The sequence below is a fragment of the Lycorma delicatula genome, chromosome 1 (assembly GCF_047948215.1).
Source record: "Lycorma delicatula isolate Av1 chromosome 1, ASM4794821v1, whole genome shotgun sequence".
In the NCBI taxonomy this organism is placed as follows: Eukaryota; Metazoa; Arthropoda; class Insecta; order Hemiptera; family Fulgoridae; genus Lycorma; species Lycorma delicatula.
The window spans coordinates 199628813-199656512 of record NC_134455.1 but is presented as its reverse complement, the minus strand read 5'-3'; the positions used below and the strand labels follow the sequence as shown (position 1 = coordinate 199656512).

The 27700-nt window shown below is 31.4% G+C and overlaps 1 protein-coding gene across 1 annotated transcript in view; it reads left to right on the top strand.

Annotated features, from left to right (window-relative positions):
* LOC142327385 (fibrillin-1-like) overlaps positions 1-27700 on the top strand; it is a 339860-nt gene that overhangs the window by 69562 nt on the left and 242598 nt on the right. Inside the window, exons 5-10 of the mRNA XM_075370397.1 lie at positions 8199-8444; positions 10281-10376; positions 16542-16736; positions 20083-20334; positions 22132-22287; positions 26907-27074. Of these exons, the coding sequence (XP_075226512.1) occupies positions 8199-8444; positions 10281-10376; positions 16542-16736; positions 20083-20334; positions 22132-22287; positions 26907-27074 (1113 nt within the window). The remainder of the gene's footprint in view (positions 1-8198; positions 8445-10280; positions 10377-16541; positions 16737-20082; positions 20335-22131; positions 22288-26906; positions 27075-27700) is intronic.

The window sequence follows — 27700 nt, the reverse complement described above, 5'->3', positions numbered from 1 at the left end:
CAAAAAATACGCCTCAAAGAGACATTCGTTAATATTACATGATCAGTGCAACAACTCAACACTACATACATCATCAACAATGCATACATCGGACAGCAGAAAAAAAAAAATCTGCAGCCAAATAGCAAAACCTCCCAGAATATCAGTACAGCAAACTTACATCATTAACTAACCAGGGACATATACATACCCCTTATACTTACTACCTGCGGACGCCATCAGATATGGGAGCGGAGTGTCCGCGGCCTCTTCATGTCAAGGCGACCCCCACATGTACGGGGGACCCCCTAGTCACTCACTCGCAAACCTGTCCGCTCCCGCACTCTCCGATGCTGCCTATTGTTTCGTGACTCCTCCCATGCTTGTTGGAGGTCTCTCATCATGATTTTCACATACATAGTGATCGCCTTCCAGTTTTCTTTCTTTTCTATCATTATGTCCATCAGCTCCTCAGTCTGGAACATCACTTCCCTGCCTAGTATGTCAAGTAGCTCTGTCCTAGGTCCTTTGTATCTTGGACAGAGGATGAGCACATGGTATGGCGTTTCCTCCTCCTCGCATACTAGGCAGTTCTGTTCATCGTTGAGGCCGTACTTATGAAAGTATGTTCTGTATCCTCCATGACTCACCATAAACTGGTAAGGCAGTAATCCAGCAAGCCATGAGCTCTCCCTTGCCAGCGCCTTACATCTCTCACCAGGCGGTGTGTCCATCTGCCTTTCGTGCTGCCATCCCACCATTCTTGTCACTTGTTCTCCATCTCCTCCATCAGTGTGCATGTCCATCTTCTTCTGTCTGCAGGAGAGAGGGCCCCAAGCTCATGTAATCTTATCTGTATTTCGATTACCAGATCTATCAGAAGGTTTCCCACAAGTACTTCTATCGCATCCTTCGACGGTCCTGTATGCTGCCGTGATTCTTAGGCAGCACCTCCTGTGATGTTCCATGTACCCTAGTGCAATATATCTAGAATTCCAGATCATTTAAATTTATGATGTTTCCAGTTATTTACCAACATTTTAAGTCAAATCTGAGGCTTATGTGTGTGTGCCAGTGGTTAAATTGTCCTCTGGTCGCTATATTAGTACTGTACAAAATTAGATTGGTGGTGGGGCTGCCTTCAAATCTATAGTATTTACATTCAGGATTTACTTCCCAAGGTTCTTCCACTCTGTCAGCTGTTGGGATGTTTCTTCCTCATCCGCTTCAGTAATTACAATTTTTTGTACTTATATGTGTTCAATTTGTGTATTTGAATGAGCTATCAATCTAGTAGGCTCTTGGACTACTGAAGCATGCTCATGAATATTTATCATTACATATTATCTAAATTAGGTTTACTAGAATGTTAATTTTTACATCAGCAGTTGTTATGAGGTTGGGTCTGCATGCAGTATAAAAAAGTTGTTTAGTTTATTAAAAAATCAACCATGTGTTTGTTCTTCAAATTTGTAAAAACGGAATTATAATAATAAGGGCAGACTGTTTGTTACCTGTATTTGTAAGATATCAGATTGGAACAATAAATCCAATAATATAATACTGTATACGCATTTCTTCTTAGACCTATGCAGTATCCTGGGTTGGACAATATATTACAGACATCTTATTTTATTTTCTCCATTCCTACTTGTAATGTCCTCTCCTTTCTCTTTTTCTGTTTAGACTCCAGAACTACTGTAAGGTATTAGTTCAGAGGATGATATGTATGAATGTAAATGAAGAGTAGTCCTGTACAGTCTCAGGTCGATAATTCCTCAGATGTGTGGTTAATTGAAACCCAACCAGCAAAGAACACCGGTATCCACAATCTAGTATTCAAATCCATTTAAACACAACTGTCTTTACAAGGATTTGAACCTTACTTGTAATGTCCTGAAAAAAAAAACACGCACAACTCCCTCTCTCTTCTCTTTCTATATACACATACAGAATGTACCATGAAGTTTCCCCGTAATTTCATGACCTATTCTACTGGTTAAATAATGGAAAAAGTTCATATAAACATATGTCCTAAAATGCTTTGTTTGCGATTTACGGCTAGTGAAAGATTTTGCTCGGATTTCGGCTAACCTGGTGAAATGAAAGGACGTTAAAAATGAAATTTTTAGGACGTTAATTAAGGGGCAGAAATAGTGATTTCTTAAGGTTTTTGATCAGAAAAATAAAATAAAATTGATCTCAGAACCAAATCTGCAGTAGTTTTGGAGAAATCTGGGGTGAAAACCAATAAATTGTGGTAAAAAACTCGTTTTTATGTTTGACGTTCAATAACTTTGTTAAATGGGTAATAAACACATAAAATTTAAAAAAATGGAAATTACACAAAAATTGTAAAATAAAAATTACTTAATTATTTTTTTTAATGACCGAAATGCAATAAAATACTATTTCAACGTTGGCAATAAAATAACAACAGCTGATCAACAATGCGCAATACTATATTAGTGTTGAAATCATTCTGTTAATTTTGTTTTGAATGTGATCGGTTTTCCATCGAAATAATGCCGTGCTTATTTACAACAGAGGAATATGCTGATATGGTATTCATTTTGGATGTGCGTAATGGTAATGTAACAGCTGCTGCAGTAGAATATGAAATACCTTTTCTGAATTGTAGGATTCCAGATCCCAAAACAATTAGCACAACTTTTCACAATCGTTGGGAAACAGGTGCATTACCTAGTATTTGTACCTGCTACGAACAATCTGGCCAACACGACACTGTTATTGATGAAGTTATTATCGATGTATAGTTCAACGCGGCTCTGGTGTCAGTACACGACGTCTTTGTAAGTGGATCGGAGCTTCGCATTTGATAGTTTGGAGGACATGTAAAACTAATTTTATCCTTATCATAAACAGCCAGTTTAACATCTACTCTCAGGAGATGGTGTGCTTCGCTTTGAGTTCTGCAACTGATGAAATACATATCGACAACTCTACAAGTATGTTTTGTTTACAACAAGGCAAATTCCATATTTGTTTGTTATTGATGGTATTCGACTGGATATTTTTTCTAACCTCCTCTATGAATCATGAGACCTTGCCGTTGGTGAGGGGCTTGAGTGCTCAGGGATACAGAGTAGCTGGACCGAAGGTGCAACCATATCGGAGAGGTATCTGTTGAGAGCCAGACTAAGGAATGATTCCTGAAAGAGGGCAGCAGCTCTTTCAGTAGTTGTTAGGGGCGTAAGTCAGGATGACTTAAACGGCCGTATCAACATCACTCAGTCCTCTGAGTACTGCGCAGCTGAAAGCAATGGAAAACTACAGCTGCTTTTTTTCCAAGAAAATGTGGCTCTCTGCATTTTCACATAGCAATAATGGAGGCGCCTTCCTTGGTAAAATATTCCGGAGGTAAAATAGTCCCCCGTTCGGATCTCTGGGTGGGGACTACTAAGGAAGGGGTCACCAGAAAATTAAAAAATAACATTCTACGAGTCGGAGCCTGGAATGTTAGAAGCTTGAAAAAGGTTGGTAGGCTAGAAAATTTAAAAAGGGAAATGGGTAGGACAAATGTGGATATAGTAGGAATTAGTGAGGTTCGGTGGGAAGAGGAAGGCGACTTTTGGTCAGGTGATTTTAGAGTAATTAACTCAGCGTCAAATAATGGGCAGGCAGGAGTAGGTTTCGTGATGAACAAGAAGATAGGGAGGAGAGTGGAGTATTTCAAAACGCATAGCGATAGAATCATTGTAATAAGGATAAAATCAAAACCTAAACCGACAACGATTGTTAACGTCTATATGCCTACAAGCGCCCATGATGATGATGAGTTAGAGTGTGTATACGAAGAGATTGATGAAGCAATTAAACACGTAAAAGGAGATGAAAATTTAATAATAGTTGGAGATTGGAATGCAAGCATTGGAAAAGGCAAGGAAGGAAATATAGTGGGTGAATACGGGCTAGGCAAAAGGAATGAAAGAGGGGACCTACTTATAGAGTTTTGCACGAAGAATAATTTAGTAATTGCCAACACCCAATTTAAAAATCATAATAGAAGGATATACACTTGGAAAAAGCCAGGCGATACTGCAAGGTATCAGATAGATTATATCATGGTTAAGCAAAGATTTAGAAATCAACTCGTTGACTGCAAAACTTACCCTGGAGCAGACATTGATAGCGACCATAATTTGGTGATAATGAAATGTAGATTGGGGTTTAAAAACCTGAAGAAAAGTTGTCAGATGAATCGGTGGAATTTAGAGAACCTTGAGGAAGAGGAGGTAAAGAAGATTTTTGAGGAGGACATAGCAAGAGGTCTGAGTAAAAAAGATAAGGTAGAAAATGTAGAAGAAGAATGGGAGAATGTTAAAAAGGAAATTCTTAAATCAGCAGAAGCAAACTTAGGCGGAATAAAGAGAACTGGTAGAAAACCTTGGGTTTCAGACGATATATTGCAGCTGATGGACGAACGTAGAAAATATAAGAATGCTAATGATGAAGAAAGTAAAAGGAATTATCGGCAATTAAGAAATGCTATAAATAGGAAGTGCAAACTGGCGAAAGAAGAGTGGATTAAAGAAAAGTGTTCAGAAGTGGAAAGAGAAATGAACATTGGTAAAATAGACGGAGCATACAGGAAAGTTAAGGAAAATTTTGGGGTACATAAATTAAAATCTAATAATGTGTTAAACAAAGATGGTACACCAATATATAATACGAAAGGTAAAGTCGATAGATGGGTGGAATATATTGAAGAGTTATAAGGAGGAAATGAATTAGAAAATGGTGTTATAGAGGAAGAAGAGGAAGTTAAGGAGGATGACATGGGAGAAACAATACTGAGATCTGAATTTAAGAGAGCATTAAAAGATTTAAATGGCAGAAAGGCTCCTGGAATAGACGGAATACCTGTAGAATTACTGCGCAGTGCAGGTGAGGAAGCGATTGATAGATTATACAAACTGGTGTATAATATTTATGAAAAAGGGGAATTTCCGTCAGACTTCAAAAAAAGTGTTATAGTTATGATACCAAAGAAAGCAGGGGCAGATAAATGTGAAGAATATAGAACAATTAGTTTAACTAGTCATGCATCAAAAATCTTAACTAGAATTTTATACAGAAGAATTGAGAGGAGAGTGGAAGAAGTGTTAGGAGAAGACCAATTTGGTTTCAGGAAAAGTATAGGGACAAGGGAAGCAATTTTAGGCCTCAGATTAATAGTAGAAGGAAGATTAAAGAAAAACAAACCAACATACTTGGCGTTTATAGACCTAGAAAAGGCTTTCGATAATGTAGATTGGAATAAAATGTTCAGCATTTTAAAAAAATTAGGGTTCAAATACAGAGATAGAAGAACAATTGCTAACATGTACAGGAACCAAACAGCAACAATAACAATTGAAGAACATAAGAAAGAAGCCCTAATAAGAAAGGGAGTCCGACAAGGATGTTCCCTATCTCCGTTACTTTTTAATCTTTACATGGAACTAGCAGTTAATGATGTTAAAGAACAATTTAGATTCAGAGTAACAGTACAAGGTGAAAAGATAAAGATGCTACGATTTGCTGATGATATAGTAATTCTAGCCGAGAGTAAAAAGGATTTAGAAGAAACAATGAACGGCATAGATGAAGTCCTACGCAAGAACTATCGCATGAAAATAAACAAGAACAAAACAAAAGTAATGAAATGTAGTAGAAATAACAAAGATGGACCACTGAATGTGAAAATAGGAGGAGAAAAGATTATGGAGGTAGAAGAATTTTGTTATTTGGGAAGTAAAATTACTAAAGATGGACGAAGCAGGAGCGATATAAAATGCCGAATAGCACAGGCGAAATGATCTCTCAGTCAGAAATATAATTCCTTACATCAAAAATTAATTTAAACATCAGGAAAAGATTTTTGAAAGTGTATGTTTGGAGTGTCGCTTTATATGGAAGTGAAACTTGGACAATCGGAGTATCTGAGAAGAAAAGATTAGAAGCTTTTGAAATGTGGTGCTACAGGAGAATGTTAAAAATCAGATGGGTGGATAAAGTGACAAATGAAGAGGTATTGCGGCAAATAGATGAAGAAAGAAGCATTTGGAAAAATATAGTTAAAAGAAGAGACAGACTTATAGGCCACATACTAAGGCATCCTGGAATAGTCGCTTTAATATTGGAAGGACAGGTAGAAAGGAAAAATTGTGTAGGCAGGCCACGTTTGGAGTATGTAAAACAAATTGTTGGGGATGTAGGATGTAGAGGGTATACTGAAATGAAACGACTAGCACTAGATAGGGAATCTTGGAGAGCTGCATCAAACCAGTCAAATGACTGAAGACAAAAAAAAAAAAAAAATTTTTTTCTAAGACATTATTATTTGCTGATAACCTTAAAATCATGGCAATGGTTAAAAGCTATTCTGATCATGAGGTTTTCCAATCTCATATGGATATAATTCATAGATGGGCAGTTGACAATAGAATGCTGCTTAATTTTGACAAAACAGCGCTTGTAACGTACTATAGGAAAACCCTTAATACAAAATATATTTATAGGATTGGTCAGCACTCTATTCAACCTGTTGAATGTATTTCTGATTTACAACTTGTTGATGGTATTCAAAGTTAATTTCCAATGTGCATGACAATGACAGTTTAAATACACAAAACCAATTATTACATTACACTTCCATGCCCGGAGCAAATAATATCCCTAAAACTTATGATGGACTTATATAAAAGACGGAAAAAACAACTAATAATCACCTTCGTCGACTTTAAAAGGGCCTATGATTGTATACACCGACCATCCATGCTGAATATTCTGAGAAACCTGGGCCTTCACCCTAAACTTGTAAACATGATAAAATTAACTTTAACCAATACCCAGTCCAGAGTGAAATTCAGAGGTGAACTCTCTCAACCCTTCTACATAAAAACTGGATTGAGGCAAGGAGACGGCCTCTCACCACTCCTTTTTAACTGCGCCCTTGAATTTGTCATGAGAAAATGGTATGAAATAAATCCCAAAAATATAAAAATGGGTACTAAGAAAAACTCCATCACACTAAATTGCCTAGGATTTGCAGATGACCTCGCTCTTTTAGCAAATAATATTCAAGAAGCCAAAACACAAATCATGAGCCTTCAAAACCTAGCACAAAAGATAGGGCTTCATATCTCTTTCGAAAAAACTGAACTAATGGCCATAGATCCTCTGGTAATAGAGCACATTACGGTAAACAATCAGAAAATTAAAATAGTAAAACAATTTAAATATCTAGGGGAAATAATAACTTATAATTTAAATGAAAAAGTGACATGGCAAAACAGGACAAATAAAATGATTAAATCCCAAAAATTAACTTGGTCAACATATAACAAAAAATGCCTTTCTGCTAAAACAAAACTTAAACATTATAAAACTGTAGTACAGCCAGAAGTTACCTATGGAAGCGAGACCCTTTTCAAAATCACTCAGAAAAACCGAATTGAAAAAATTCTGAAAATAGAGAGGAGAATTGTCAGAACGTGTATCAATAAAAAACACCAAAAAGAAGGCCAATGGTGGATTGTGCCAAATGAGGTGGTGTATCGAGAAATAGAGCCTGTTACTGATACTATGCGGAAAAAAAGAATCTCTTTCTTTGGTCATCTCATAAGGACACCGGAAACAAGACTGTCAAGAAATATCATTGAAAAGCTCTGGTTCCAAAAGCTAGAAGTAGAATGGATCAAAGAAATTAGAGAAGATATGAAAGAATTGGGAATTTCCCTGACTGACCTACAGAATAAAACTGGAAAAATTACAAAGCTAAAAGATAAAAGCATTAGATTTAAACAAAAGACAGACAAACGACAAAATACAACGAAGAGGGTGTTTACGGATGAAGAAAAGAAAGCAAGATCTGAACGGATGAAGAAATACTGGGCAGCTCGAAAGAGTAAAATAACACGCTTTTCTCAGAAAAGATCCAACTAAAATTGACTTAAGTGGTCCCATGTTGGCCATAAAAGCATAATAATAATAATAATAATAATTACACTTCCATAAGTGTAACACTGGTTTATATCTCATAATTGGTTTTGTGCATTTAAATTGTCATGCTTTGATGAAGGGGCTTTGTTTTTTGCCTGGAAATTGTGAATTCATACATTCTAATAAACTGATTATATAAAATAGTTGGTGCTTAATTAATTCTTGTATTGTTTTGTTGATGGAAATATTTTTCATCCTCTTTCCTGTTTTAGGAAATGGGACTTCCACAGGTGATCCTTCAATTATCCATAATGGAGGAATTGGTGGCAGTAGTGGGACAGGGGAAAATAGAGAACGAAGACCACCTGCTGCCTCAGTAAGTATGGAGGAAGTTAAAAGGATTGATGGCAGTATTCCATCAGGTTTACCATGTAGAGCACCATGTTTGAATAGTGGCTCTTGTGTTAATGGAAGATGTGTTTGTCGACCTGGTTATCAGGGTGAATTTTGTGGTGAACGTAAGTATTTTAAACTGTCAGATTTTGTCATATAATTTAATTTTATTAAAGTAACTGATGCTACAAAAAAAAATTAATTATTTTTACTTTTAATTCTTTTATACGTAACTCATGAGTACTTTTTGGTGATCACTACTTCAAATGAGCATATTCAAAGTTTTGAATACCTTTTTTTGATTTTAATGTAATTCTTATTTTATTTCAGGTTTTTAACTTTTTGTTTATTGGTGCTCCTGTTATTAATGGGAATCTGTGAGTTATTCTTCTTGTAACTGCAAGTACTGCTCCTATTGGTAGTACATAATGAAAATGGTAACGGCATAGTATGTGTCATGTAAAATTATGTCGATTGATGAATTTGCTAGAATTATTGTCATTAAACCTCATATTGTAAATAAGAATACAAATCCTATTGATCAAATTATTTGATGTGATTTTTTTCTTTTTTTGTTCCTTGTATGGTAGTTTTTCATCTAAAGATTTTAGTTCCTATTGGTACTGCAATAATTATTGTTGCTGAAGTAAAGTATGTTTGTGTGTCAATATTTATAACTACTGTAAAAATGTGGTGTGCTCAAATGATGAATCCTAAAATTCCAGTTGCTACTATTACGTACATTATTCCAAGATGCCCAAATGTTATAATTTTTCCAATTTCATTTGTAATGAAATTAAACCAAATTCTGGTAAAATAAGAATATATGCTTCTGGGTGTCAGAATAAGTGTTTATATAAAATGGGGCACCTCCTCCTGTTGGATCAAAAAATGAGGTATTCAAAATTTAGTCTATTAATAGGGTAGTAAAATCTCCTGTCAGCACTGCTAATGATACTAATAATAAAATTGTAGTAATAAATACCAATTAGTAAAATAGGGGTATTTTATCTATTTCTATTCCTTTTGGTTGTGGTTGAAATAAAGTTACCTATAATTGATCTGATCCTAGAATGTGTAGTAAAAAAATTGTTAAATCAGTTGATGGGCCTGAATGTGCAGTTTGTGCTAAGAGTGATGGGTAAACAGTGAGTGACAGTAAACATCCAGTTCCTCAGCCTAATTCTGCCATTGAGCTTGAAATTAATAGAATAATAGAAGGGGTAGAAGTCAGAATCTATTATTTATTCATGGAATTGCTGTATCTGGTGCTCCAATTATGATTGGGACTAGTCAATTGCTAAATCCTCTAATTATAATTAGTATTACTATAAAAAGAAATTATAATGATTGCATGTGATGTTAAAACTTTATTATAAATTTAATTATTGAACCTGGTTGTAGTAATTCTGTTATTATATGTATGAAAAGTAATGAGGTGAAAATTTGTTTAAATAATTTTAAGCAAATATAATCTGTTAGGAATACAGGGGTATTCAGATTATTTTCTTGAAAGAGGTCAATGTATTTATTTATTTACTATTTTAAAGCAAATTAAAAAAAAGGCTTTTTTAAATCATAAAATCATGTGCTTCCAGAAATGCTGTTCAGAGCTACTATGTAAGGCTTTGCAATAATGTTGGGCTGGTGCCCACCTTGGATTGGTTTGGAAACCCTCTAATGTTTGCTTAAGTAGTAAATTTAATTTGTGTTGTATTTACTCATTTAATATGTTGTCGAGAAGTTGCATACTGATTGGGGAAGTTTAATTTATGGCTTTTGTCAAAAACTTATGTTTGAAATGAAGTGCATTCTGTTGAATTGTGTTGTAAAAATAAATTGTGTTATTGTTCATAAATAATTAAAAAAACGTTATAATTATATCAATATTAACATGCTTTAACAAAAATAATTTTTTGGAGGTTATTGAACTCTCTGATTGTTAACATTAAATGTTTCAGCGGTTTGTCGGGAACCTTGTCTTAATGCTGGTCGTTGCATTGGACCTGATAGATGTGCATGCATCTACGGCTTTACTGGCCGAAGATGTGAAGCAGGTTAGTAGATACATAATTTGAAATCCCATTTAATTGATAAGTATAAAGTAAGTGATTAACAGTTATCCACAACTAATTTAAAAAATGTCATATTTGTCTTTATATGGGTTAATTTATTCTTTGGTGTTCTGTTCTGCTTATTCTGATTTACCATATTGTACTTTTCTAGTCATACTTATGAATCTATATTCTCTTTTCAAACCATTTGCAAACCGGGTCTTCCTTTTTCAGAATTACCAGTGTTTTAAACAACAAACAAAACCAAACTAACTTCAGTAAATCACTGAAGATGTCCCTAAAAGTGTCTGAAAGCATTATGATGTAAGTTTAATAGACCATATATTTGATAAATATAATTCAATTTGTTGTTTAAAGAATCTATCATTTTTAATCATTTCTGTTGCTGATTATTATAAAAAAAAACCCGTAGATTTTCTTATTTCTCTTCTCATGCTTCCCTTATTATCCTTCAAGTGGTGAGGTAACATCAAAATGATGGCACGCATCTGGTTGCTATGTGATTACCCATGACCACATAATGAGATGTGCTTTGCAGTAGCTGGTTCTTTTTTAGTTATATTTAGATTGTCATGTAATGAGAGTTTTTATTGTGTCTGTTTTTTCTCATTTGAGTGTCCGACATCAAACTGACGTGTGCTCACCATTTATGCAAGTACAATTTACTTTCGTAAAATGATCAAATAATGTAAATTTTTGCATAAATATAAATTTGTTTGCATCCAGTTGTTTCAGTTTTATTAGCAAATCATATTAATTTTCTTAAGTGTAAAAATGAACATGAATGATCAGAATTTTGAAGAAGCAATTATTTGTAAACTGGGTGGATGGGAAAGTGAGGATTCGAATATTGATAAACCAATTACAGATCAAAATAGAGAACAAGGTGCAAATGGTAATCAAGAACGGGCCACAGATATAGATCGAGAGGAGGTTGCTTAGCAAATGAGGAGCAGGCTGTTGATCAGAATGACTGTATTGTCAGCGAACATGATACAGATTCTGAGGTCAAAGTTTCAGGAGGTGGTGAAAATGAAGGGATTGATAGAGAAGTAGATGAAAATGTTTATCTGAGTAAATCCAATTTTAGATGGTCTAAACTAGAACTGACAAGAAATACATAGTTGCGACACATAATATATTATAAATTGGTAACAGGAGTAATATTCAAAATGAAGATGAAATTGGAGTATGGAATAAACTATTTTTCGACCATATTTTACTTATTATTTTGGAATGGACAAACAAAAAACTGCTTTCTTTGAGAACAAAATACAAAGATTCAAATATTATTGAACTGAATGATGTTGATATTGTTGAATTGAAAGCTCTTATAGGTATGCTTCTTACAGCAATATTCAAATGTAACTGCGAAAGCATCGACTCAGTATTTTCTACTGATGGAACAGGCCGAGAAATCTTTCGATTGGTAGTGTCCAAAAAGTGATATTTACTGTTAATAGTGATTAGTGTTACTTACTGTTCTTAGATTTGACAGTTCTGAAACAAGACCTCAGAGGAAAACCACTGACAAAGCCGCTTTGTTTACAGAAGTATTTTACGTTTTTATTGCTGTCAGCACATTTACTCCATCTGTTCAAATGCTTGCATAGCTGAAATGTTAGTCCTGTTCTGCGCAAGATGTAAAATTGATGTATATTACAGACTCGAAAACTAGTTATTTATATATGCTTATTTTTACAGTGGTAAGGGTTCTGATGGAATTGGATTGTCAGAAGAAGAAAACAAATTTTCTAAACCAACACGGTGCACAATTCGACTGGTAAACCCCTTTATGGCTCAAAGAGAAACATAACTGGAGACAATTGGTTTTCATCAGTTGACTTGGTTGAAAAACTGGAAGATAAAGGGCCAACCTATGTGAGCACCCTAAATAAAAGAAACTAGAAAAGATTTCTGCTGAATTTCTTCCTGACAAAAAACAAAAAAAATTGGGGAAAGTTTATATGGCTTTATTAAACAAATTACCCGGATTTCTTATGCACCAAAACGTAACAGAGCAGTAACACTTATTAGTTCTACGCATCATAATAAAGGTGATGATCTTAAAAATAGTAAGCCTGAGATTATATCCTACTATAATGCCACAAAAAATGGGGTTGATGATTTACACAAGATGTGTAGTAATTACTCTTGTATTTGACATACAGAAAGATGGTCAATGATTTTGTTCTACAAATTAATTTATATTTATGCAGTGAATTCCTATATCACTTACCAATCATAAGACATACAGTATTATGACAGACGCTTTGATTATCTGAAGTTGCAGCAAATTGGTTTCCGACCATGCAACACGAAGATTTTAAAATAAAAAAATCTCTTGAGATATATGAATTTCATTAAAAAGGATTTTAAAATTGCAAAAAGAACCTAAGGTACTTCCAACAACTTCTGGAAGGCTGCAAGACTGAAAGACGTGCAGTATCTGCCCTGCAAAACAGAAGAAATGGACATCATATTTGTGCTATGAATGTAAAAACCCTGCATGTTTAGATTGTCTGAAAAAGATTTGCACGAACTGCTATGAAGACTAAATTACAACTTTTTTTTATTTCAGTTATTATTTTATTTTATTTATTATTATTATTGTGTTATATTCACCTGTATTTTATTATAATAATAATAAAATATATAACTGTATGATTTCAAATACTAACCGTTAGAATAGAAACCTATTCAGGTATTATCTCATCTATCGGGTTAATTATTTTGAACTATGAAGTATTCTTTCAGATTAATTATATTACACTTTAATAAATCCTGTATAAATTGTATTCCAGGCTTTAACTTAGTTGTATTGTAAATTTGTTTATTTAGGGCTGTAAATCAGAACTAGTTTATAGCCAACCACTCAACTTGTTTATAACTTCTTTGTTGGAATTTGGCTTTGGTTCCATGTTATTGTACATTTATATAAATTCATAAAATCTCTGTTATTGCTTATCTCTGTTGATGGTGAACATTCAGTCACTACCCTTTGTTGTCGACCATTATATATACTGATTGAATTCCAGTTTCTGTGAGTCGTGTGAAGTTACTCCAAAGATTTTTTGTAATCTAACATTGTGGTTTAGTGAAATCTCTCAAGTTCTTTTTTGTCATTACTGTATAAAAGTGTTTTACTGTTTTAAAAAGTGATTAAAAGTATTAAAGGTGTTTTAAAAAGCTTTATTCACTTAACAATAACCAAAATTAAAAATTTACTTTAAAATGATGTAATAAGTAATAAAAAATTAAGAAGTGTCAAAATGACGTCACTTCACCAATTGAAGGTTAATCCTTTTTAACAAATCTCATATTAAATTCCTTTTATAGTACATGTCCAAATTATTTCCATTTCCGGTTTTTGATTGTGTTAATAAAACTTCTTTTTGTTAAACGAAATATCTTTGTTTCTTGCTCTATCCTACCTGCTTTGATATTTTTTAATTTTCCATACTCATTGCTTTTTTCCTCTTTTTATTCAGTTTTCTTAGTCGAAATCTCACAATCATATCAGAATACTTTCCAAACATGTATTTACCAGTTATCCTAATCTTAAATCCACCTTGATCTAAATAATTTATTAAGATCTGTCTCTTTTGCTTACGCTTTCCTAAGCAATACCTCACTTTTGCTCTGAAGGCTTCTATTTATAAGAGATTCTATTTTTAAGAGAATCCAGATTCATATGAAACAAATATACAGTTACTACCAAACAAATCTGAATGCCTCTATATTTAAGCCATCGGCATTCAATTTTACATTACCTCAGGATTGGTGGGCCTGAGACTACACAAGAGCTGTTGAACTGCAATTGTTCTTTCAGTCTGCTGTAATGCAATTTTATATTGGAAATGTTAACTGGTTGTAGCGATTAAGGTATCACTGCCAAATTTATGGGCACTTTATTAGTACAGCTTTATTGCCATGATATGAAAGCGTTTTGTGCAACTACATTGGACTTTTCAGTTGATCAGTTGCCTCTAGTAAGTAAACTAATACTCATATATTTGTATAAAGTTTATGAAACACTGAAGTGTGCATATACTTAAAACATTACAATTTTCTGCCTTGTGAATAATAATATCTTTTGTAGAAAATATTTGACTGGTAGTCACTTTTTAATCTGTGCAAAAATTAGTAGTAAGTGTATGCATGCTTGTGTTTGAACACATTTGAGTGCATGCATGAAAATGCATGTGAAAGCAAGTTTCTTGATTTAAATTAATTCAAATAGATTTCATTATTCAGTGAATTCTTGTTACAATGATACTCGTGCAACAATGAATCCCTCTATAATGGTACAATTTTAAGCTCCTGGCAGATCTTATAAAAAAATCAATATAAAACTGTTACTGATGTTATATCCTGGATAAATACATCTACAATGACATATTTTAGGTCTCTGTAAAACAATAGTAATATTATAGTATACTACATTTCACATTATTGAAACAAGTATTCATGGCATGAATTGTTTTTCCTAAAACTGATTCAACTCCACTAATATACAGCTGCATATCAGCATCCCAACCTCACTAAAATGCATGTGAAATTCAGTTGTACTAGTGACACCTCCATTCTATTCACCATATGAAAAATAAGAGTAGAAAAATATAGAAAAAGTGCTCTTATTTTTCTGTTTCAGCTTATACATTCTTGTACACACACAAATGTAAAATATAAAAATTATAATAAGAAATGATGAAATAAGAGGGTTTTAGTAGATTTTAGTTCTTTTTGTTTTGGTACATTTTTAATGATTCCTATTTCAGATAGGTTATATGATATCAAGAAAGGTTGTTGACCTTAATCCATCAAATTAACTTAGTGTACATTCTTTGTAACATGAATTTTTATCAATCACTTACATAAGTACAATTTTTAATTTATTTTTATATGTTGAATAACAATTATGATACTGAGCAGGAGAAATTGATATAAATTCTATTTTCTGCTTCTGCTAGTAAAAATTAATTTAAAAAAAAAATAAAAATTTAATTACTTTAATGTATATCAAGCTATTAAACTAAATTTAAATATGATGTCTTACATGTACAATTATTTCTTCCTGGAGATTTTATTTAAAATTGTATTATGCTGTACAGATTTGGATATTTTTTATTATTGGATAATTTAGACTGATAGATTTATTTAATAATAAGACTCCTTGTAATTTTGTATAATCCCTGCCTTTTTGGTATAACCTTCAGAAAATTTCTGACCTAGGACCTTCAGTCCTAGTCTTAAATAGGACCTTCAGTCCTACTTAATTGAAGAACTTTTATGTTCGTTGTAACAATATTTATTAGGAGCCATAATTAAACAGTTGTAGACAACTGATAAAAGACACATGTCAGTCCTGAACATGGCTCAACCACTTCCAGGAATAAAAAGTCTGTCTTATTAGGAAGACTGAGGTAGAAGTGGCTTCCTGAGTGATGTATTGTTGCACATCATGCCAAGCCTATCTCTGAAATCAGATGATATACAGCCTTTCAAGTGATATCTTTTCTCTGTTTATCATAGGGTTGACTGTTGATTATTATTATTACCGTAAGAAATGTATTCTGAATAATGTTACCTGTATTTCACACCATGTCTTAGATCACAGTAATCAAAAAACTAGGACAGGTACCTAAGTAACAGTGTACCTTTTTCTGTAGGAAATAATCCAGTATTATGCAATGCTTCTGTGCAGCACAGAAATAGTTCTTTTTATATGAATTTAATGTTAATTTAATTTATTATGAATTTAATATTAACTGCATTTTAATGTAAAATTATTCATTATACTAGTTTTTTTATTTTTGTTTTCAAAATTCTTTAAGCAATAATAATAATTCCTTTTGCTAATAAGCAGTTTTAATAATTTGTTATGTTCTGTTTATTTTCTACCATCTTAGTGTTATTAAAAATATTTCTTTGTAGCAATCAGTTGTTAGTAAAATTTGATTGTATATTTTTTTTATTATAGCCACGTCTGTGCTTATATGCGGTAGCAGTGAAGTAAATAAATAAATTCAATATGTTGGTGGTGAATTTTGAGATGAGTAGATTTGGTTTTATAGTAATGTATTTTCATGTAGTTGTAAAGTATTAAATAATTTGTCTAGTTTATAACTTTTTCTTTTTTTTTAGATTATCGAACAGGTCCCTGTTTCACAAGAATAGTCAATGATATGTGTCAAGGTCAGTTGCCTGGTGTTGTATGTACTAAACAATTATGCTGTGCAACTGTTGGTCGTGCTTGGGGACATCCTTGTGAAAAATGTCCATCGCAATTGCCATGTGATGAAGGATTCTTAAAAAATATACATAGTGGCCAGTGTGTTGGTGAGTAGTCTTATGTTCTTTAGCTTTTTTTATATAAATAATGGAGTTATTTATTTTTAATAACATAATTTTTTTATTTGTTCAAAGTTGTTGATTGTTACAGAAATACTTTTTAAAATTTAGAAATTTTTAAATAATATTATTTCAGTTTAAATTATTCTATCAACAATTGCTTGCAAAAACTTTCATACAGTGGAAATTTGTACAACTGGACAATTCATAGTATAATCTACTTTACAATCTGCAATATATGGCTGAATCATTGTGTTTGGTTGCAAACTGCTTGCAAGAATGGAATATCATGTACTTATTCACACTTGTTTTATTTGTGTTATTGTAGATAGATACTATTATATCTAATTAGGCGGTATTTGCGACTATCATTAGATATGTTAAGCTCTTTCGTGATATTATGTGTACATTTATTTTATTTGATAATTATACATTTTCAAAATTATTATTCATATTAAATTAAATTTTATAATATTTATAATTTATATTTATTTTAAGATTTTTTAAAAGTTATATAATATCTTTTTATAAGTTAGTATGTTATTACTGATTCCCGTGACAGTGAATTTGCATTATGGAATTTTTAAAAATAAAATGAGATGGCAGCCAAAAATGGGCTCATGAGTTATGCCCCTTTTTTATATGCTTTTGTTTAACTCTTCGTATTTGTCAGTGGCCAGTTAGTTGTTAGACAAAACTAACAGTGTGTGTTTGCTTGCTAACTTCTTCATGTGCTATTATGTTGATTTGCTTGATTCCTTGATGATGTGCATACAAGTTGGCTACATGTCAACAGAAAAGTTGCATAGTAGTTTTTGGTGTCAATGGTGTGTTATGCTAGGTAAATTACTTAAGTTACATATAAATAACCTCAACCTGAGGTTGTTTCTTACTTGAAAAATTCTTCTCTAGACATTCTGTCTGAATTGAATTTTACAGAATATTCAGTCTAATTTATAAATGATGTAAATGATACGCTCCAATCTATCTTTGAGTTATTCTGATCTTTTTGCTAGTCTTAGAGTGATACAAATGGTCATGTTCCAATCTACTCTCTTGCTATTCTGATGTTTCTATAAATTATACTCAACTGAAACAAACAATCGCGTTCTACTCTACGTTATGTTGTTATTTTGAATTTGAAGCTACTGTTTCTGATAAATTTTGTCTTGAATGTTGAACCATTCTTGCATTGTTCACTTTGTTCATGTGTTCTTTTAAAACTTCATAATAATTCTTATTTTTTAATTAATTTTCTTTCTTTTTTAAACTGTACTTAAGTTAATCATGAGATTTCGTTTCCTAGTTAAGCTGGTTCATCCAGTTTTAATTAATGAAAACGTTGTTATAAAAGAAAAAATTGCTAATATGTTTTCTACATCTGTAGTCATTTCATCTAATCATTACTGCATTATTCATTGCTTAAAGGAATTTTTTGTTGTCAGTTACTGACTGTTACAGCATACTGTGCAGAACTTTACCAATCGCTGGCAGGATTAACTCTTCACCAGTAGTATATGATTTTTCTGACTGTTAGTATGTATACCCGTTGATTATACTCTTTTAACGCATTGAGTTCTTCTTTTGATTTCGAAGAATACATAATAGACATTTTTGATCATTTGAGGAATTGGACTATAAGAGCTTGAAACTAAATTTTTTTTTCTTATCATCATGTAGTTTCTTAGTATTCTTCCAATCTTGAGGGTTTCATAGGTTTGTTGGACAGTACCTTTTGACAGTTGAACAAACTATATGTTTGACAAATAAATCGTTGTTTGTTTATTGATAAGGGAATAAAGATATACTTTAAATATTTGATATTATACTGCCTAAATTTTTTCTTTGATTCTGCCATGGTTGAAAAAGATTATCCCCTATATTCTAAGATTTCAGTTGATAAAAATAACTAATCAAATTTTAAATATGGTGTAGATATAGCAACAATTTGAATAATGTGTATACTGTACTAATAATAGTACAGTAATTAATCATAGTAAACTCACAAAGTAAGAGTCTTAGATTGTAGAATGAATACTGGGTGATTATAAAGATGTGACTTAAGAGATTCTAGTTAAAGATTCTGAATTTTATACTTAGTACTTAGTTTTCATCGAATGGAGTTACCCCGCCTTCTTACTGCTTCCTTTATGTTCAGTGTCCCAACAGTCTTCCCAAGAGGGTAGTAGTCCCTGCATTGGGAGTCACTGATACATACAGTATGAAGAGGATTTCATCAACTACAATTAATTAATATTTTATTTGTACTATGATTAAAGTGATTTTTGTTTTGTTTTAACTGCATTTCTGATTAATTAAATTATTTGACTAGATAATAAGAGATTTTTTTTTCATCAATCCTTTATGTTTCTAAGGCAGTCATTAGTTAGTGAAAATGAGTAAGGTGTGCTGTAGATTGGAGCAGTATACATATACAGGGTTCCAATTTAAAGTTGTGTTAATAGTCATTAACTGCTGCATTTCCAGGTTATTAGATGTTTCAAGAGATCTTTGTTTTCCTTTCTGAAAATACTTTTTTCCTTTAATAGTTTAAAGATACTAAATCAAAACAGAAATAAAACTTTTTTTTGTGTTATATATTTGTCTAACTGTAAAGTCTAACTAGCTAAGTTTTCAGGGTGTTCAACCACCAACATTTTTGTTATCTTTACTGTTTCTTCTATGCCACAAACTCTTTTGTTGTATTTTATAGAAAAACTATGCCTTAAAATACTGTGAATGAATAGCCATTCCATTGAAATTAGTAATAGATTAATGTACTAATAACTGTTAATTAAAATTTCTTTTATTGTAATTAATATGAGATACTTTAATAATCGTGTTAGAAGAAAGAAGAAATAATTGGTTTTAATTAAAGCATAATTTTGGTTGAAGAACTGCAAAAATTCCAATATTTTAAATATTGTTTTTATCGTGATTTTATTTTTCTTTTAGCATACAGAGTGGGCCTTTTACATCAGTCTAATTTTGAAGTTAATTTTTAATTACTTACGATAATAATATTGTGTTCGAGCGCTGATAACAACACTTCGTCGTGCGCCCAGGAAAAAAGTGAAATGAATTTTATAATTGAATTATAAGTAAATTGTATTTTAATATTCAGGAGGTAAATAATGTTATTATTTGTTTGGATGGTATATTTACTTAAAATTTGTAATTCTAGAGCAGCTGCAGAGTTTCATGAAGTACATAAATATCAGTTAGAGTGTGACTACATTTTATTACAGGTACATTTGTTATAACAGTTGTGTATTTTTTTGTAGCGATTGTTATCTTTCCATATTTAATATATTTATTATTACTCTATTTTTAGATATTGATGAATGTGAAGCTATACCAGGATTGTGCCTTGGTGGGAAATGTACGAATACAATTGGTTCATTTGAATGTCAATGTTCACCAGGCCACCGCCGTGATATTGAAAATAATGAATGCAGAGACATAAATGAATGTGAAGAGACACTTAATACATGTGAAAATGGACACTGTGTTAATACTGATGGAAATTATTACTGTGTTTGTGATCCAGGATACATACCTTCTCAGAATCGAAAAAATTGCATAGGTTAGAAGATTTTTCATTTTATATTATGTTAAGAATATTTACAATAGATTGAAATATACATCCATTGATAAAGTAATTATTGAGAGTGCTCTGAATCATGGTGGCAGTTCTGAAAATATAAGTAGTGTCCAGATTGGCTTATTATATGTCATTGTTATGATTTTCATAAACTTATACACAGCTAAATATTTATGAGTTGTGATTTTTGAAAATTATTCAAAACCCTTTAACTGGTAAGTATTGGATTAAAGTGGGTTTTGAGAGAATTAAATAAGTCTATTATAACGAAGCAGTGATCAGTCACTTGAAAACTACTTGAATGTAATTTCTAAATATTCGTCTACTTGGTATTTTTACTCTGGACTAATTTCCAATTTTTAATTAGGTGATCAGTTGAACATTTTGACTTGTAGATGAATATTCTGGCATATGGTGACAATTAAAATCTTAAACCCACAGATTCATGTAAGTCCTCGTTTTGCAAATCTTTTGTCTAAATCTTGAATTTATTAAGTTAGGTTACACAAAATATTATGAATCCAAGGATATTTTGACAATATGCTTAAGGTTTTGAGTAAAATTCATAAATGATATAATTTATGATTTAAGGAACAGTATATCTAAAAAGTGATGCATTAAAAATGATTGTTTAATAAATAATCTCTTTAATAAATCCCTCTTTTATAATTTCCTTAATAAATAATTTCTATTTCATATTCCCAAGCACAAGGTTTGAGCTTATATGGGAAATTAATTTTAAAAAAATATATAATAAACACATTTTTTTACAGAAAAAAATTACTTTTAATCTAGTCTACTAACATCAACAAAAAAATACAGATAGCTGTACATCCGTTATGATATTTTGATAAAATAGTGCAGGTTATTTAAAAGAAGGTGCTATTTTAACTTTAAAGTAATTCTTATATAGTGAATTATGAAAAGCATTTTAGGTAAGAAAATTAAAAAAAGAAATTGATTATTTGCTGAAAGATAACTAAGGTTTTGTAACTAAGAATACATAGCTTTTAAATGTTATGAGTGAAATATTTTTGAGGTTGAATATATTTGATAGAATAATTGTCTTATTTATGATAGAGTGACTTTGGTAGTATATGTATTTTTATTTTCTGTAACTGATTTTTAAAATATAAAATACTGCTAAAGAAACAAGTGAGATGAACTTTTCTGAGAGTAATGTTTACCTATTGAGGGTTTAATCTCATAATTCAATATAATTCATCTAATAATTTGAGATAAAATATAATTGTATATTATTATGCTAATGATTCATTTTTATTTCTAAGTTAAAGCAAAATGATGTAAGAAATTACTTCTGCTTTGAGAGAAAGTTACATATATTGTGAAATTGTACTTTTCACAATAGACTGTTCATTACATTCAGTTAATCTTTCTTTCTTACCACTCCTGATCATTAAGCTGACCATTCCTGAAACACTGCTATTAATTAAACTTCAAAGATTAAAATACATTAGGAACATAGGATTTGAATTTAATTTAAGTGCCTATGCCTTTTAATAGACATAGGATCCTGCAGCGTCACAAAACTGTGTAATAGCAGCCAGCTGATCAATAATTGTAATAACATTACTTTTGCATTATTAAAGCATAAAATTACTAGAGTATAATGTTAACCATGTTGTGCTTTTAGTATCAGGAAACTTTGAAAGAGTTAAATTTTACACATTAAGTGACTAGTGATTAATATTTTAGTTGTCTTTAGTTTAGTTCTATATTTTTGCTTAAAATACATTCAATGGATTTTTTTCCTAACAGATGCGAGACAAGGCAATTGTTACACTTCATTATCACCTTCTGGTCTGTGTCGTAATAAATTAACTATGCGGCTTTCTAAGAAGGACTGCTGCTGTGGAATGAATATGGGCAAAGGTTGGGGTGATAACTGTGAAATTTGCCCCAAACCAGGAGAAGGTAAACTAATTTTTTTATTTATGAAATTTTTAGCCATCAAATTTACCTCTTAATTTGGGTTCCAAGAATTTCAGTATGGCTTTATTTTGCTTCAGAGCGGGAATTAAGGGGAAATATTTTAGTTGTTACACTCGAAAACAAAGCATATCTGGACATATGTTAATAAGAATTGTTTTTGCTTGTGTTATTGTTACAAATCAGCTTCTGAAATTCTGCTATGCAATTTGAATCACTCTGTTTGGTTGAATTAGAATACTATTTTTGTGTAGTTGCTTTTGTGTAACAGATCATTTATGTTTTGTTATAAGTAATATGTATTAATTGACCGCTATATTAGATTCTCAAATTAATTTTCTGAAATTAATCTGTATGTGAAAAAGAAATTTTCTATATACATATTTGTGTAATGAATCATGATAACAAATTATGAGATTGAAAATAATGTTATATAAAGTAGCATTATTATTTTCTATTGCATGAATTTCCTGCTTTAATATTTTGTATCTAAGATGTATACATTACTGCAATTACTTTCATTAAACTGCTTTCTAAACACCCTTACAACTGCTGTTTAAATATAATTTTAATTTATTTTTATTTTTCTATCCAGCAATAAGATAAAATATCAATGTTATTATTTCAAGTTTTGTTTTAACAGAAGAGATTAAAACTTAACTCTGGCTAGTAGGTACGGAACTAATAGTGGGTAATTTGCTGATTAAATGGATTACTTTGTTAATTGTTGCTGAAAAAAAAAAAAACTACATTTCTGATGAACAACAGCAGTGGGATATTGTTGGGTATGCTTGACAAGTTCTATTGTGAACTCAACATAAGCAGCTATGAAATAAGTGAACACCACAATTATTTCAAACACTTTTATAGTTTGTGAGCTATAGAGAGAGTGAATATAAAGTGACTGTCATTTTGAATTTTATGAAGATAAAATTCCCATATTTAATTATTTTGCAGAAAATATTAGTTTAAGAAGATATGCTAAATTTCATTAAAACAGCTCAAACCATTTTAGAGGTATAGGTTTCTATTTAAGAAAAATACAAAATAATGGTCAGATGGATGAAAGGGTGTTTACTGATCTAAGTTCATAGAATCTCTTTCTTGTACTGATGTTAGGAGCACACTACTGAAATAATAAATGACCTTTTTTACACACTATTATATTATGCTGTTTATGTATAGTACTTATTTATAAATACTATGTAGATTAATAAACTACCAAACAGTAATTTAGTTACAAAGAAGTGATTAATTAATGCATTAACTGGTTATGAATTAAAATTATATGTGCATTAATTTGAAAAGCTAATTCTTAAATGTGAACGAGTATACAAAGCTAATTATATGTTTAATTCAGTGTTTAAAAGAATGTGGAGCAATCAATTAATTTTATTAATATAGAAAATTGTCTATTTTTTGTCATGTATTTCTTTAGTTAGAATGTGGTAATAGAGATGTGAACCTTCTTAATATCATTTAGATTTTTATGGGTGCATATAATTAGGATGGTTTTTATATCATAATGTTTCAGTTTTTTATTTAAGTTTTACTGTTCCTAGAAGGCAAAAGGCTTTTTAATAAAAAAAAAGCTGATTAATACATTTCAGTCTTTTTTATGTTTTATTGAAGGGGCTATGAGGGTCCCAAGTATCTTCAGTCCCACCGAGTGTTTACTGGACTCCTTGAACTCTTTGCCAAAGTACAGAAGTGGATATGAACAAATGTGTTCATCTGTCTGTATATTTCAGTTTTGTTGACTGAAGGGCATTAGGGCTCATAATCTGAAAATCTTTGACATCATTAAATTTTTGGCTTTTTTCTGAAGGTGGAACACATTTTTAAAAGGTATGTTTTGAGTATCAATATTTCAGATTCTAATTAATCTGGATCATTCTGAAGAGTACATGAATCTGAACTCTCACCAAACATAATAGTACTCCCTTTCTCAGATCTATGGAATTCCAGAATTTGGTTAACTATTACCAAACATTATTTTGGTTTATATATTATTTTTCAATATTATGTATTATTGTGGTTCCTAATTATTTCAAAATTTCATAATTTTATTTTGGTTTACTATTATTTATCTGTCTATTAATATATTAATGACATGTATTAATATATATTAATTTTTATATTTATGTATTAATATAAAAATCAATTTATATTATACATAATTTTTTTTTCTTTTGTCTTCAGTCATTTGACTGGTTTGATGCAGCTCTCCAAGATTCCCTATCTAGTGCTAGTCGTTTCATTTCAGTATACCCTCTACATCCTACATCCCCAACAATTTGTTTTACATACTCCAAACGTGGCCTGCCTACACAATTTTTCCCTTCTACCTGTCCTTCCAATATTAAAGCGACTATTCCAGGATGCCTTAGTATGTGGCCTATAAGTCTGTCTCTTCTTTTAACTATATTTTTCCAAATGCTTCTTTCTTCATCTATTTGCCGCAATACCTCTTCATTTGTCACTTTATCCACCCATCTGATTTTTAACATTCTCCTATAGCACCACATTTCAAAAGCTTCTATTCTTTTCTTCTCAGATATTCCGATTGTCCAAGTTTCACTTCCATATAAAGCGACACTCCAAACATACACTTTCAAAAATCTTTTCCTGACATTTAAATTAATTTTTGATGTAAACAAATTATATTTCTTACTGAAGGCTCGTTTAGCTTGTGCTATTCGGCATTTTATATCGCTCCAGCTTCGTCCATCTTTAGTAATTTTACTTCCCAAATAACAAAATTCTTCTACCTCCATAATCTTTTCTCCTCCTATTTTCACATTCAGTGGTCCATCTTTGTTATTTCTACTACATTTCATTACTTTTGTTTTGTTCTTGTTTATTTTCATGCGATAGTTCTTGCGTAGGACTTCATCTATGCCGTTCATTGTTTCTTCTAAATCCTTTTTACTCTCGGCTAGAATTACTATATCATCAGCAAATCGTAGCATCTTTATCTTTTCACCTTGTACTGTTACTCTGAATCTAAATTGTTCTTTAACATCATTAACTGCTAGTTCCATGTAAAGATTAAAAAGTAACGGAGATAGGGAACATCCTTGTCGGACTCCCTTTCTTATTAGGGCTTCTTTCTTATGTTCTTCAATTGTTATTGTTGCTGTTTGGTTCCTGTACATGTTAGCAATTGTTCTTCTATCTCTGTATTTGAACCCTAATTTTTTTAAAACGCTGAACATTATATTCCAATCTACGTTATCGAAAGCCTTTTCTAGGTCTATAAACGCCAAGTATGCTGGTTTGTTTTTCTTTAATCTTCCTTCTACTATTAATCTGAGGCCTAAAATTGCTTCCCTTGTCCCTATACTTTTCCTGAAACCAAATTGGTCTTCTCCTAACACTTCTTCCACTCTCCTCTCAATTCTTCTGTATAAAATTCTAGTTAAGATTTTTGATGCATGACTAGTTAAACTAATTGTTCTATATTCTTCACATTTATCTGCCCCTGCTTTCTTTGGTATCATAACTATAACACTTTTTTTGAAGTCTGATGGAAATTCCCCTTTTTCATAAATATTACACACCAGTTTGTATAATCTATCAATCGCTTCCACACCTGCACTGCGCAGTAATTCTACAGGTATTCCGTCTATTCCAGGAGCCTTTCTGCCATTTAAATCTTTTAATGCTCTCTTAAATTCAGATCTCAGTATTGTTTCTCCCATTTCATCCTCCTCAACTTCCTCTTCTTCCTCTATAAAACCATTTTCTAATTCATTTCCTTCGTATAACTCTTCAATATATTCCACCCATCTATCGACTTTACCTTTCGTATTATATATTGGTGTACATCTTTGTTTAACACATTATTAGATTTTAATTTATGTACCCCAAAATTTTCCTTAACTTTCCTGTATGCTCCATCTATTTTACCAATGTTCATTTCTCTTTCCACTTCTGAACACTTTTCTTTAATCCACTTTTCTTTCGCCAGTTTGCACTTCCTATTTATAGCATTTCTTAATTGCCGATAGTTCCTTTTACTTTCTTCATCACTAGCATTCTTATATTTTCTACGTTCATCCATCAGCTGCAATATATCGTCTGAAACCCAAGGTTTTCTACCAGTTCTCTTTATTCCGCCTAAGTTTGCTTTTGCTGATTTAAGAATTTCCTTTTTAATATTCTCCCATTCTTCTTCTACATTTTCTACCTTATCTTTTTTTCTCAGACCTCTTGCGATGTCCTCCTCAAAAATCTTCTATATTATACATAATATATTATGCATATTTGTGTTTCTGTATCAAAAGATTGCAAAAAATAAATAATAAATCCTTTAACAGTTATGGAGTTGCATTTTAGCCTGTGTTGCACAGGAAGAAGTGGGCTTTAAACTGTGAAAGAATTATTCAGATCTATTCAGTAGTTCCTGAGATAAATAGAAAAAAAGAAACTTTCCCAATTTTGTGGTAATCGAGGTATAGATGTGTTGCCTATGTTTATCATGTAGTAATCCTTGTAATTTTTAGTGGATACTGTATTTTGTGAATTGTTATTGCCAATTTTTATAATCAATTCTATTTTAGATTTAAGTTTTTAAAATGTTGACACTTGTTGTTTTACAGAAGAACATAAGAAGCTTTGTGAAGAGGCTAGTGGTACTATGACATCAGTTGATGAATGTGCTCTTCGACCAGACATATGTGGAGGTGGTCGTTGTTTGGATACTCCTGAAGCTTATCTATGTGAATGTTATGATGGATTCTCTCGGGGACCGTCCCAAGTGTGTGAAGGCCAGTCAGTCAGTCATAGATTATAAAATATTTCTTTTTATATTTTTTAATACTGCATGTATAATGGTGAAAAATTTTACCTTAAAACAGAATGGTTTATGATGTCCTGATAAAAATATTTCTAAATTAACTGAAACTATGTGAAGAAGGGAATTTATTTTATTTAGACTTCTTAATTCCCCAAATAATGTAAATGTTTTCAGTTTTGTTTTTTGTTGAAAATATCTGTCTGTAAAACTTTACAAAATTTATATAGTTATTTATAACTACAAAGCAATCCTTGGATTATGCGTGTTATTTATGAATAATTTTTTATTTTCAACTTTTTTTAGAGATAGCATTATGTTTGTCTTGTTACTGAATTGAGAAAGTATAAATAATTATTTCGTTACAGACCTACAATTTTTTATATCATTATCAGATTTTTTCAGTATGTTTCTTTTTCATTTGAAGAATTTATATTCATAACATAAAAAATCAAACAAACAAAACATCATTATTAAGTATTTCTCTTGAAAAAACTATTAGGTATTTACTGCGTATAATTTGGGAAAAGGCATCACAGAATCAGACATAGACCTTTCTTTTACATTTATGAAGCTTTATACCTGTGTCTATATTGTACA